Raw genomic sequence first — 14,843 nt, forward strand, 5'->3', positions numbered from 1 at the left:
ACAAATAAGCATGAATGGGCCTGTTTCTCCCTTTTTTAATAGCCTCATGCAATGGCATTTGCATGACAGTTCTAGGAAAGGCAAAACCTGATGGAACCTTCCTTCAGGATTGCGGCTCCAGCATAGTTTCCTGTCTTTGTAGAAAACTGTAAATCCCATTAGAGCCAGTGAGCCATACTTAAAACCACACAAATGGGTACAGAATTGCAACTTGGATTTTTAAAGGTTTGCTCTACTTTTTCATTTAACATACCATTGGGTCCCTTTTCCTCATTCATACTTAACAAAACAGCTGGATGTGCCAGGTTCTGATCATGACAACATTCCATGAGCAAAAGAAAATGGTGCGAGTGTATTTTGTCGCAAGGTTGATTAAAATCTCAAGAGTACCATCTCCTCCAAGGTGTGATATACACATAGCACATGGCTCCATACTAAGTTTCTGATTACATCCCTCCATGTTGACACTTCTGAGAAAAGACGCATACATTTCTCTGTTTTGTTGTTGCCTTCCCTATTCATAATAATACCACCTAGTCTATCAGCACTGGAGAATCTCAGGAGTATTGAGCCAGAAGGTGGGAAAGTAGGAATTGGGGATGGAGGAATTGAACTACAACTCTAGGTTTATTGAAAAACCCAGGTCTCGTTGCTGCCTTCAGTTATAATATGAAGCCATGACACTTGTTTCGGTTACTGCATGTTAATCACAATGCCATGGCCTCCTAGTGTACCTCCTTACCAACCAATTGGTAGTCTTTGCAGAATGGGTTTTCTCGGTTTATCAACTTGCAGGGCCACCTATTGGTAGAGTAATGTGTTTGCACTCAGGAGACCATTCTTGGCATCACTATATAGTATATACACATACAAGAATATGGCAGTGTCCTTATTCATTAATGTAGATTGATCAGCCAACTTGTTCCTCTAATAAGTAACGTCTGAAAAACTCAGTGAGGGTTATTCCAGGTAAATGTGCATAGGATTGCATCCCTAATAGGAAAAATGAAATTCATCACACGATTGTTGTTTGTTTCTAGCCCAGCCAAAAATGGGAAAAGTCTTCATTTTTTTCTGCACATATTTTAACAAAATAACAGTTTTTCCCTTGTTGGGAGAAATGGCAATCCAAGTAAGGATTTTTCTGTTGTTTATCTATATTAGACAGTTATTTTAAGTCTACAGCCAAAGAAAGATAAGGTAGTAAATGGAATAACCAAAAATTGTTGTCATCTCTGATATTTGCCAGTCACAGTTCTATACACACTCTCTTCCTCCCTCCCCCTTGTGTTGCATTTTGTTTAGGAAGCAGAAAGATGTGGCATTCATCGGACTGTTCATGCTGGTGAGGTTGGGAAAGCCCAGGTCATCAAGGAGGTAAGAAATTGCTCCACAGAACAATTAAATTGGATGTTCTCAGGAAAGCTGTCAATTGACACTGATACAGCAAATTGTAGAATATGCTGTCCAGAATAAAAACTGCATCCATCAGAACTCTGGGAATGCTAACTAACTAACTAAATATAAATATATATATACATGTGTGTGTGTGTGTGTGTGTGCGCGCACGTGTGTGTGTTTCTAGTTCACCTTTTGAAGACGTGAGATGTGCCCTGTAACCCTCAGTAATTAAAAGTCCTCTGCATGAAGCTTTTAGCAGCTCATGGGTGTGACATCTTGACACATCTTCCTGACTTCCATGGAATTCATTCTCTGCCCCAATCAAACTATCCCTTAATCCCATGGATTGACAGCCTTACAACACTTTCACTATTTGAATGGGTGGCATTTAGACACCACCTTCAAATGGACAGTTATTTGGATATTTGGTCCACTTTTATTGAAACGCATGTATAATTGCTAGAAACTTGTATCCAACTTTCCATGTATGTATATTTTTTTAAAAATGGAAAAAAATCAAAAAATCTGGGTGCTCATGGGCACTACATTGGGGACCCATTCATGGGCACCATTGCAGGTGCCCATGGGTGCCGTGGCATTGGGAACCCCTTCCATACATAATAGGACCATATTTCTGAATAGCTTTTAGCACAATGTGCGACATAAAGATGAAATAATAGAAGTAATAGATTCAGAACTATATTAATGAAGCCCCTCTAACCTTGACATTTGAGGATGTCATTGTTGTGTTAGCTGCAGATTTCGAAGTAACCTTATCTACAAATACCTGATTCTTCATATCCTTTCCCCTCTGTCATAGGCAGTTGGCATCCTAAAGGCAGAGCGAATTGGCCACGGCTACCATGTCTTCGAAGATGAAAGTTTCTATAAACAGCTGTTGAAAGAAAATATGCATTTTGAGGTAATGGAATATCTTACAGGCCAAGAATCTCTACAGCTATAATCCTGGTGTAACGGTTCATAGGAACATAGGAAGCTGCCTTATAATGACTAAGTTGGCATGGTAGGTTGTTATCATGAGTGGTCACAGACCACAGTGGCTTAGCATGACATCTGAACCCAGAGTAGTTTTGTTATTGTGGACTGCTTTGCGCAAACAAACCTCGATGAGAACCCATGGCTTGTAGTAGGGTTGTTTAGGGTGGCTTGTTCTCAGGGTGGCTTAGCGTGACCTAGCACAGTGATTTTTCCATTGGTTGTTGAGAGCAGCTAGAGAGCCAGGTGGCAAGAGCAGCAAAAAACCCTGCTGCTCCTCACAGTCTTGCTAGTGCTACTGCCATTCTCTTTCATCCCTTCTCAGCCTCAAGATGGATTTCAAAAAAAGGTTTTGTAGGAATTTTGAAGCAAGGACATGGTCTGGAAAGTGTTGGCTTGTTTTGTTTTGTTCCTGTGCAAACGTGCAGGAGCAAATGACCACTGCTAGGAATTTTTTGTAATTTTCCCCTCCATGGTACTGCTCTGCCATGAGATTTTTGCGATTTTCCCATTAGTTTTACTGCTTTGCTATGAGATTTGCATATGCGTAACAATCCCACCCACTGTTCTGTGACCCATATGTATGGGTTACAGCTAGTACCTGAGAGCAGTGGAGGGGAGTAACAAGCATGAAGGGAGTGGGGAGCTGAAAGCAGCTGGCAGCTGCAGTATAGAAGGTGCTTTAGGGGCAGGTATTATTACTTCAGTGTAACATGAAGCAGCCTTTAAAAAGGGGGTTTTGCTAGCAACAGAGGCGCCAAAGTGGAGGACATTGACAAGAGGGGGATATGGGTATGCTTGGCTAAATAGGGGACAGGCGCTCTTGCAGTCTTGCACAAGACACCCCTCAAAAATCCCTCAAAGTTTGTGAATGTGTTCCTGTGTTCATAAGGGCTCGGAAAACTATTTTGTTTTGGAGTTTCCCCCATCATCCAGTAACTGCAGGGAACCAGTTGCAGAAAGGGTGCTGATGTAGGGAACGAGCAAAGGAGGGTTTCTGCCACAAAGCCCCCTGGGATACATGCCAGCCGTGGGCTGGAGGACTGAGAGGGGCTGAGGGAGAAACAAGCCACAGGAAGCTGCCAAGCAGGTGATCGTCTGTCAAGAGTAAGGGACAAGCCGACCACCCACCGTGGTTTCTTCTCAGGGTGGCTTTAACGTGACTTGTGAACTTGCACACTAAGTCTGACTACTTCTGTATTGTCTACATTGATTGGCAATGGCTCTTCATGGTTTCAGAGTCAGACAGGAGTCTTTTGCTACCCTACTGGAGATGCTGGGGATTCACTAAAGCTGTGAGTTATGTTGCAGCACAGTTCTCTAGATAGGCAAGTGATCATGGCTCTTCCTTTCAGTGGAGAAGTTCTAGCTGTATAATACTGAGATGCCTTCTCCTTTTCAGCTGAAATAAAAAACCTGGTTATAGAAATTCTGACTTCACTTGAAAAGGGAAACTACTCGCTGTTCTATAAGTCTAATCAGCAGATATGGGACATACACTAAGCAAGCCAGATTCTTAATTGTCATGATACATGCAATAGATAAATTCTTCTACAATATTTCTATTGCACGTATGTATTGTGAAATGTTTAGAGAAATGTATCAGGCGTTCAATAAATTCAGTGAATAAATAGGACCTCCCCTTTCCTAGTGCCAAAGAAATTCTAAATAAACGCTGTAAAAGAACGTTTAGTTCCTTGATCTGTATCTGAACCACCACAAAACCTTTCAGGTAGCTATAAAAGGATGCATCTTGATGTACAGTGTATAGTGTAATCTTCTCTGTATGCCACAGTTTATTCTTCCCTTTCTGTGTTGAGCCGCAGGAACTGACCGCACAGGCACTGCCTACTAATCTTATTTTGCAGAAATGTTTTCATTATGCTTACATTTTTTACATAGCAGTGTCTTCACAAGCACACTCTTTCATAGTGAGCAAGAGATACAGAATGTTTTAGCTGGAAGTGCAAGGATGAAATTATTTTAAGCTGTGATGAGCTTCTGTATAGGAGCAGATCCTTGTTCCCAATGTAGCATGCTCTGTTCATTTATAGTAGATTTCTGTATTCATTTTAAAAGGTTCTGTATTGATTCTCTGTGTATGTGTTTTTTTTAATGATAAACATATAGCTCTGCCCATGGTCTAGTTACCTCACTGGTGCGTGTAAAGCAGACTTCACGAAGCATCCAGTAATAAGGTAAGGCTATCTTTTTTACTTATTATTTTGAAGTAATGATCCTACATTCCACCTATTTGCATTATTCTTCAGTATTTGGAGCAAATTCTTGAGCCAGTTATCAAAACATTTTGGTTTTGTTCTCTTTACTACTGAAATGGGTTGTAACCACCATAGGAAATATGCCGCAGCATGTCTGTTTGGGTGTAGTGTAAATATTTTTGTTCCATCTGGAATCCTACTATCAAGGTGGGCACTTGGGATTATTGCCCAAGTTGCTATGCTTCCCCACCTGCCTGGCCCTTGCTTTTCATCCAGAGCATTCTTTCAAGTTTCATCTAATTGTCTTTTTTACTATAACAAAGAAAAGCAGCTTGCAGTTGTGCCATTCAGACTGTAGCACTGGAAGATGTGTTGTTGAATGCGAAAGTTTCTACCCTGGGAAAACTGCCTGCACCATGTTTTTGCTCATGGGAAAATGCAGGCTGTGAGTCTCTTTAATATTGTTACATTTCTGATTTTCCAGGTTTATGAAAGATGGTGCAAATTATTCCTTGAACACAGATGATCCACTCATTTTCAACTCCACAATTCACACAGACTACAAAATAGTTCGGGACTATATGGGCTTCACTGAGGAGGAATTCAAGAGATTGGTAAGTTGGTCTGCGTTTTTCATGTTGGTTGTGCTTTCCTCTTGATCCTAAACCTATTTGCTTGGAAGTAAGAGTTTTACCTCCAAGTAAGTTATGTTTTATTCTGCAGTAGAAGTCAACCTTCTCAAAGTCACATCTCCAAAATAAAGATGGTCATGTAGGAACTTAACACGGTGGAGATACAACCACATGTGGAGTCTATTCTCCTCCACCACCCCCAGACATGATTAATAGATGTAGCTGCAGGGTATACATTCTAAGTCAGACATCTGAGTTGTAGTTGAATGGTGAAATTCTTTTTGCAATTTGGGCAGGCGCTGCAGATAGTGTAGCTCCTCACAAGATTATAGGCCAGTTGTGGTAAGATACTGCTTTGTAAATTGCCATCTGTTTTTACCACATACATCAGCATATTTTCACAAGCTTTGTCACTGAAAACTGTATGAGAAGCTGATCTACCTCAACCCATGCTCAGTCTCTAATAAAAATTACGAGTCTCATGGCTAATCTATCTGCATGATTCTGGAGGATTTATTAGCCCTGTTTCTCCTGTTTTGTGTTTGGTTTTTGTCAGACTTTTGTTAAGAGCCTCCCATAATATCGCCACTTCAGATCAACTTATCTCCTCTGTCACTTTTAAAACTATCAATGCAGGTCCAGAAAAAAAAACTGCCTTGGATTCTAGAGATCCCCTGTCAGCAGTTAGATAATATTAGGCTAGATGGATCATTGATCTGACTCAGTAGAAGACAGATTACATTATATTCTTAAATCAACTGATTGCCAGACCTCCAGCATATGGAGGGGGTTGGACTTGATGGTCTTATAGGCGCCTTCGAACCCTACTGTTCTGTGATTCTATATGGCTTTAGGTGTATCGTCTTAAGTCCTGTTCAGACATTAAAGTGAATGTAAGGGGGGTCAAAGTGGGGAGGATGGGGGGGGGTGTTCTCAAGCCTCACCCCCAACATCCCCACGTGTGCTGGCTTCCACTTCAGACCTTTGTGCATTGAGCCCAGCATTTTGAAGAGGACTTATAAGCACATTGAACTAAACGCACTTAGAAACCTCCCTGTGATGGGAAACCCTCCGGGTTCCCGGTTATGGGGAAGTTTCTAAACACGTTCAACTGAACTTGCTTAGAAGCCCCTTCACATCTTTGTGCTGAACACTTGAAGGTCTGAAGTGGAGTCAGCTCACATGGGGACATCGGGGGCTGAGCTTGTATGCACCCTCCCCACCCCATTCTAAGCCCACATACATTGAATTAGACAGCTGAATATGGCTTATCTTACCATGCAATCCTAAGCATGTTTACTCAGAAATAAGTCCCATTGCAAAAGTTCCATTGCATTCAATGAGTCTTACTCCTAGGTAAGTGTGTATAGGAGTGTAGCCAAAAAATTTTTTTTAAAAATCCTTTTCTTTTTTTAAAGGCTAAAAATATAGGCAGTCTCAGCTACTCATTACTTTCACTTAAACTTAGCTATCAGTGCATACCCAAACACCAGTGGAATCTGATACTTCCTGGAATATAATCAGCTTCACCTCCATGTTTGTTCTTCTTTTTTTCAGAACATAAATGCGGCCAAGTCCAGCTTCTTGCCAGAGAAGGAGAAGAATGAGCTTCTCCACAAGCTGTATGAAGCCTATGACATGGTAAAAAGCACAGAGTTCTAACTGCTGTTGTGCCTGCCAGCCAGCTGCAACCTCTTCTCCTGACAAATTTCCTGACGTTTATGCTCGTCAGAGTCGTCTGTTTTGCTTCTTGGAAAAAACCGCACAAACGTAGTATTACTATCTTGTTTACTATTACTGTCCACAGGGTCGGGGGCATGCACTATATATACACAGAACAGTATTCCTATGATGTTTGTATCGTATCTGCCTACAGCACCCAAATCTCATAGATAGGATGGGTACTGTGAGTTTACATGCTCACTTGCAGTCATCTTTTCAGAGACCTGAAGGGTTGGAAGAGGGATTGCTGTTTATAGTACTTAGATTCATCTCATTATATTCCACTCGGATACACAAGTTTTGCAGGCTGTTGATTATTTCAAAAACCTATGTGGTCAAAAGTGATAGTGGAACAAAAGTGTGTGTGTGTGTGTGTGTGTGTGTAGACACACGCGCATGCGAAAACAAAAACTCAAAGCATTTCCTCCGTCTTAGAAATGGTAGAGATTTCTTTGTAATTGGTCTGTGCTCTGTTTGCCCAACAGGTGGAAGAGTGAGAAATAAAATCACAAACTTCTACCACCACTGACACATTTTTTTAGAGGTTTGTCATCTCTTGGAGGAAAATCTCCTATAATGAACATGTCACTTCATCCCTAGATATCTAATCTTTGGCCATGATTATAGATTGGTTTCAGTCTGTACTTAATTCTACTGAATGCCAACTCAATGCTTTTTTTTTTTTTTTTTCAATTTCATCAAATTCTGTAGAGCTGATCTCTAAAAATAGTAGCTCTGATTCAAAGATAGTTGTCTGCACTTTGGAGATAGGATTCCTGTCTACAGTTCAAGAAAACTGGGACAAGAAAACTGAGAAAATGCATCACTATCCACATAGTGGAATGTGAACGGGGACCACACTGAATCTTCTCCAGGTGCACATCTGCATGTGATCTGTGTACATAATTCCCATCATAACAAGGGATTGCATGAAAGCCTGCTTTTGCATGCCATTCTTCCCTTCCTTCTCAGAATCAGACTTGCCTAAAATATCTTAAGCTGGGTGAGTGCAAAGAACAACAAAAAGGGTATTTTAAAAATATAAACTTATTTCACAGAAGAAGCGAACCTTTTAATTTTTATGCGAGTATACTTGCTGAGACAATTGCCTTGTCTGCTACCTGCACTATGGAAACTGCCCTATTTAACTGGCAGTTTTGATTAATCTATGTTATATATAGTATACTACTTTTTTCTTGTCTGTGACCAACAGCAAGGTAACATTAATGGTGCTAGACTATCTTGTTTTAAGTATGGTAGGTGCTTAATATGCTGGTATGCAACCCAGTTTGGCTGAACTACTAGAATTCAACTGGATGTTCTGTTGATATTCCACCACCACCCACCCCTCCTTCCTTCCCTCTCCCTCTCCCTCTCCCTCTCCCTCTCTCTCTCACACACACACACACACACACACACACACACACTGACTCACACGGGACTAATTTGGATTAAATGGAAATACTTTGGCTTAACTGAATTATGGGTCAAGCTCTTTAGTAATATGAAATAATATGGCTGTGGAATAATTCTATTTTGTGCAGGAATAGTAAATACAGTATCAAAAGCAAAATGATATTGCAGCAGTACAAAGCCAGGAGGCCTCATTCCCATGTAAATATGTGGGATTTCTTTTAGTGATTATAGTATCTTTATTTGCACTACTTTTTTTGGAGAGTGTTAAATATCTATAAAGTCCCTATGCATCTGATCAGGGACCTAGGTCCTTGTATTTTATGTTATAGAAGCCGTGTGTGTGTGTGTGTGTGTGTGTGTGTGTGTGTATGTATGCAAGGATCAAGCTAGTGTACTATAAAATTTGCTTTCTAGATTCACAGAAATCTTTCATTCTAGAACTTAACAGTCCAGGTACATGGGCTTGGATTCCTTAATGTCCTTCTGTGAATGGAACAGTACACAGAACTGGGCTTTTCCTTCTTTCTCCTTCTGCAGCCCCTCAAAAATCTCCTCCTAGGAATCAGGGGAGTCTTGTAAATAAGGTATGAGAACCCAGCCTCACTAACACACCATGGTTTGTTAACCACAAACAACCTATGAAGAAAACCCATGGTTTGTTGTTGGGTTGTGAACTGTGGGTTGTTTGTGGTTAGCAATCCATGGTTTGTTATCACAGCTGAGTTTGGACAACATAACCCATGTTTCAACGACAACCCATACTCAACCCTTGAGTGGGGGTTATCGTGTTGTCTGAACCCAGGTGTGGAGAACAGCAGGTGGAAGGAGTTCGTGGAAATCATGCCCCACTCCCACCCTTTCATGTAAGCAGAGGAGAAACTTAGGTTCGAAAATACAGTATTCAAAGTGAGCTTTTAAATTAAAAATGTTCAAGCTTCCTAGAAAAGTGATTCACATTTGCAGACCACTAGAGATGTTTCAGGATGCCATAAGTGGAGCAACATGAATGGTTTGTTCTGTGGCTCAACTTATATTAAAATAGCTGGATTTTTTTATTTTTACTTTTGTGCATCATTCTCAGGAATAGTTGCTGAGGGCCCAAGTAAACATGACAATAAATATACAGCTGCTCCCTTCACCCTCCATAATGTATAATAAAACTCAACTAGTGTCATGACATTCTGTTTCCTTGCCCTTGCACATGTCAGGCAAGATGGTGGGGGGTTGGGAAATGCAGACTATTGTGACATAATGACACAGGTAAGTACTTCGAAATATTATGGAAGAGAGGGTGGTGGCTAAACACGTGAATACTATTTTCAGTAGCGGCTATACATTTAGCACAGCCTTCCCCAACCTAGTGCCCTCCAGATGAGTTGGACTGCAATTCCCATCATTCATGCTCACTGAAAATAAGTTGCAGTCCAACATATCTTGGGGGTACCAGGTTGGAGCAGGTTGATACAGCGTAAAATCTAGTTTTGCCCAGAGAAGCAAGTCTTCACCCACAGAAGAACAGATTCACACAACCTTTTTTTTCTTATCAACAAGAGCTGAATTTGCTTGTTAACCTGGTTCAACATTTGTAGACTTATGTGCTTATGAATATGGGTGGCCCACAGTCTGAATGTGCATTAAGCTATTCACAACAAATGAATATTGAATACAGGTTGGTTGAATAGTTAAGTGTGAAAAACCTGAGAAAAGAGGGTGTGAATCTAGTAGTGCTGCCAGTTCTTGAAACACATAATTGGGAGTACTCCCGTATCATTCAACAAGATTATGTGTTAAAATGTCAGAGTGTTAAAATGCTAGCCAAATTCCTAGCCATTTTGGTGTTTCTCATGTGTGGCTCTATGTCCAGAAGGAGTTCATTCTTGTTGTCTTCTAAAGCCAATGTGTTAGCACCAGAAGCTCATTGTAAGCCTTTACCCACCCTGAAAATGGGGCTGTTGCCCTTCATAACATAAACAAGATTCTTGTGCTTTTATTTAATTAATCTGTATCAAGGAGCCAGACTTGCTTTAAATACTTCTGTGAACAAAAAAATCTCTAGAGACCTTGATCTGTTAAACCTTGTCTCCAACTAGCTCTAGATGTTGGGACTTGAGATCCTACTTAGGTCTGACTGTGAAGTCTTACTTTTGTAAGACATATGCAACAGAGCTAACTGTAGCTGTTACAAACTTGAACAACAGCACTTTTTGGCTTCACTCCAGTGCAAGCAAGGCTGATTCCAAAGTACCAGGTGTATCTGCAGGCTACATTCTGGCTCCCAAATGATCGTGCTCCGAGTGCCATAGAAAACAAGCGGCACAGGTGAACCTTCTGAGTCAGCATTATGCAGGGGCTGTCTGTCGCAGAACTCTGACATTGTTAATACACTTTGTATATAGAAATGGTTGTGGTTTGAGTTTGCAATATGTTATTTAAAGTTTGTAAACCAAGTTGGGGAAATCATACAAGTTGGTGTTGCCTTGTCTCAGATGGTTATAAAGGCAGATATTACAGAGCTTCAAACAAAAAATCTGCTTCTGATGAATGGCTTCTACTTCACTGTTGTATGCTCATTTCAGAAAACAGTGAGCCAGCTAATAAAGTCTTCTATTGGTGGTAAAGAAATATTCTTAATGTAAACAAAAATGTCCATCTATATATACCCAGGGCTATATAAAGAGAAATTATTTTATTTTTGTAATGCCAATAAAGTTATGCTGCTTGTAAATGGTTCTAACGTTGATATCCCCCTTGCTTTGTAATATCTCTTCAGAATTTATTTGTGAGGAAATAGTTCACATCCTGAAGAACAGCACAGAATGTGTCTCTTTGTTTAATGAAATAAAGCGTACATGCATATTTCATTTTTGTCGTGAGCAATAAATCCAAGCCAAAACCTGTAAGTGGTGATTCAGTTTTTAAAAAGGGGGAGCAAGGAGATTTCAATGAAAGGTTGTTAAAAATTTAAGGGCAGGTAGGAGCAATGGGAGGGCAGGCCCCTGTACTCCACCTGGGCTGCAGCGGTTATGCAGAGCCTGTTTGGGCAGCGTCACCCATGCCATGAATATGGACTTGAGCACGCTCCGGGAGAGAGCGCAGGACAGGAAGGCCTGGTGTGCTGTGGTCCATGGGGTCGCGAAGAGTCGGACACGACTGAACAGCAACAAAAATGGACAAAAGGAAACTAACTGAAATAGAGGACCTCTGCGCTGGACGTATGCTTAGAGTTCCTCTTGCATAATGTAGGAGAAACTGGAGCTTGTGCTTATCTACATTCTTGTGTATCACATCTAGTTTGGCCTCAACTAGATGAGTGTCAGCAGTTCGTATTTATTTTTCATGAAAAGCCACTTCGGGTGGCTGCAAGTTTGAGTAGAGAAACTAGTTAGGAGGGCTGTCTAACCCTTTCCTACTGTTTGCACAAAATCATCTGCCCCTGGCAGCTGTTCTTTCCATACCTTTTCCCCTGTGAGGTGCAATTTTGAGCTGACTAATGACAGGGGAGGGAAAAGACAAGCCCCCCCCCCCCAATGCCACTTGTCTGTTCCACACTTGCAGCCTCTCTGGATGACTTTTCACTTAAAACAAGCCATAGCAGGATATCCCTGCCAAATTCAGTGACAAGGACTAGGTAGCCGGAATTAGGAAAGACCCTTCCCTGTCAAAGACCCCAGAGACTGTCTCACTCAGTGTAGTAGGCAACCCGGTTCTCTCCAGATGTTTCCAACTATATCTCCCATCAGTCCCATCATGCATGGCCGATGGTCAGGGATTGCGGAAGTTTAGTCCAAAACAACTGGAGGGCATTGGGTTGCCTGTCTCTGGTGCAGATAATACTGAACTAGATGAATTACTGGCCTGATTTGGTATATGTTAGTGTTGGACTAAAGTATTTGGGCCAAATTTCATTACTTTTAGAGATGAAGTGAAAATGCCCCTGAAAGAGAGTGTTAGAGAGTACATCTGGGGGTGGGCTCACCTTAAAGATGAAGTAGCCATGGGTCATGATAGGATTGTTCCCATGGGGTATTCCATCCTATATAACACTCCCAGGTTGCTAAAGGCAGCCAAGCCTCAAAGCAGCAGTAAAGCTTGGGTTGGGGGAACACCATGGTCACCTTGTATTTAAGGTATGCCCACCCTCAACAGAAAGGTTTGTTAATTTGTCCATTCCCCCACCCCCCCTTCACAGAGGACTAATGGTCTTGCAGAAGGGGTGGGGACTATTTGGCCCAATCTTAGTATAAGAGAACCTGCTATGTTTCTATCTAGTTTGGTTCTGAGTAATGCAATTTCAGTAATGTCTGAAACTGAATTTGTGTCTCTACAGCTAGATACGCAAGCTCCTTTACTAGTTTTTGGTGGTCAGACCATAGCAAGAACCTGAGTGTTACAACAGAACTTGGATACAATAAATGCTTGCAGTTCATTCAGTGGGAGCTCTTGGTTTCTCTGTGCATCTAAAAAAAAAGATGTTACATGATTTTAAGACCACGATCTTTCAGCGCTAATTGCTCTTAACCTGTTCAGTCACCAGTGAAACTATGCTGACCTATGTTGAGTGCATCTTACAAGCAGCTCACAGGGGATGTGGCTAAATATAATACTTAACCCAGTCATACCTAGCAGGCTAGAAGCACTAAGATTAGCACGTCTCCTGTGATATTACAGTTACCAGTGAACTTCTTACTGTGTCTCTTCCTTTTGGGGGTGCATACAGGAGATGCAAACAAAACTTTTTAGAAAATGGAATTGCTTTTATGTTTTAGAAAGATCATCTTTAACTGAAATAAGCCCCCAACCCCTCACCACAATTTAAGGGGAAAGGGAAGATAATACCTGGCATAAGAGACAACAAGTTTAAATTAGTGGTGGCTGAATATTATTATTATTTTATTACATTTATATCCCACCTTTTTTCCTCCTTAAGGAACCCAAGGGCATGCACATAATCCTCTCCATTTTTAGCCTCACAACAACAATCCTGTGAGGTGGGTTGGGCTGAGAGTCTGTGACCCAAAGTCACCCAGTGTGCTTCCATGGCTAAGTGGGGACTAGAACCCAGATCTCCTGAGTCCCAGTCCAACACTAACCACTACACCACACTGGCTAAGTATAGCACCTTAGTGGGACAAACAAGCAGAAAATAATTTCTTACTTGGAGAGACAGAAGTAAAGCTGAATGGCTTTCTGGGAGGGTAGGGAGTGATAGGTCACTTACTAAGAGAGGCTGGCTGGCTCCTGACCAGAGCGGTTGCTTCCTTATTAGAAGAGGCCAGGGCTTTAGATATTTGAGCTAGAGTTTTGAGTCTTTCCCTCTGATCTTTGCCAGTAGGCACAGGAAGAGCTACAATTGATGACTGGAGAATGGGGAAGGTGGGAGGAACCAAGCTGGCTATACACTCAGATCGATGGCACCTGGAAAAAGGGATTGCCAAGTCCCTTTGTCTGTGCAGAGAGGCACAGAGTTATTGTTCTGTGCCCCTCTCTACACCAAGAATGAGGACAGATGATATCAGGGGGTGGGGCTTTGGGGGAGGCTTCCGGGGAGACACCTGTCCCCTGATGTCATCTGGTCCCCCGTATTGGTCTCAGGAAGTAATCCGTCCCCCAGGGCCAATCCAGTCCCCCACCCCAGCCTAAAGGGTCTCTCCAAACTCTGTGAATGGGCAATAAAATGGCAAATATGGTTCAATATAAATAAGCATACAGTGGTGCACATTGGGGCAAAAAATCCTAGCCACATACACACTGATGGGATCTGAGTGACAGAGCAGTTAAGGGATCTTGGTGTTGTGGTGGACAGCTCAATGAAAATGTGTGTGGCAGCTGTGAAAAAGTGGATTCCATGCTAAGGATAGCTAGGAAAGGAATAAAAAAACTGCCAGTATTGTAATATCTTCAAAGCTATTGTATCATCACACTTGGAATACTGTGTGCACGTTCGGTCACCGCACCTCAAGAAGGATATGAAAGAGCTGGAAAAGGTGCAAAAAACGGGCAACAGTGACAATGTTTGGGGCTTTTTAGTTTAGAATGAAAGTAAGAGAGGACATGACAGTTCTATAAAAGTATGCGTGGTGCATAGAAAATGGGCAGAGAGAAATTTTTCTCATAATACTAAAATCTGGGGTCATCCAATTAAGCTAAATAGTAAGAGATTCAGGAAAGACCAAAGGACAGTGCGTAGTTGAAACTACAGAAATCACTACCACAGTGTGGTGATGGCCACCAACTTAGATGGCTTTAAAAGGGGATTAGACAAATTCATGGAGGATAAGTCTATCCTAAATATTTGTCCCTGCAGCACTAACATTATATTACGTTAGTGCACAGAAATCAGAGTGTTCCATCCAAAGTGAATATTTAGTGTCACAGCACTACTTAAGATCAGATCATAAGACAAGCTGATTGCCTTCCAAATGTAAGGATGAAAGTGGTGGATAACAAGGAAATATGT

At 41.5% G+C, this 14,843-nt stretch overlaps 1 protein-coding gene across 1 annotated transcript in view; it reads left to right on the forward strand.

Annotated features, from left to right (window-relative positions):
* The window catches only part of ADA (adenosine deaminase), a 53,385-nt gene extending 42,102 nt beyond the window's left edge, over nucleotides 1–11,283 (forward strand). Inside the window, exons 7-11 of the mRNA XM_084853997.1 lie at nucleotides 1,306–1,377; nucleotides 2,222–2,323; nucleotides 4,528–4,595; nucleotides 5,101–5,230; nucleotides 6,806–11,283. Of these exons, the coding sequence (XP_084710123.1) occupies nucleotides 1,306–1,377; nucleotides 2,222–2,323; nucleotides 4,528–4,595; nucleotides 5,101–5,230; nucleotides 6,806–6,910 (477 nt within the window). The 3' untranslated portion in view covers nucleotides 6,911–11,283. The remainder of the gene's footprint in view (nucleotides 1–1,305; nucleotides 1,378–2,221; nucleotides 2,324–4,527; nucleotides 4,596–5,100; nucleotides 5,231–6,805) is intronic.
* Nucleotides 11,284–14,843: the final 3,560 nt, after the last annotated feature.

The sequence above is a fragment of the Heloderma suspectum genome, chromosome 4, assembly GCF_057233095.1.
Source record: "Heloderma suspectum isolate Gila_16-S chromosome 4, 16-S_ref, whole genome shotgun sequence".
NCBI lineage: Eukaryota > Metazoa > Chordata > Lepidosauria > Squamata > Helodermatidae > Heloderma > Heloderma suspectum.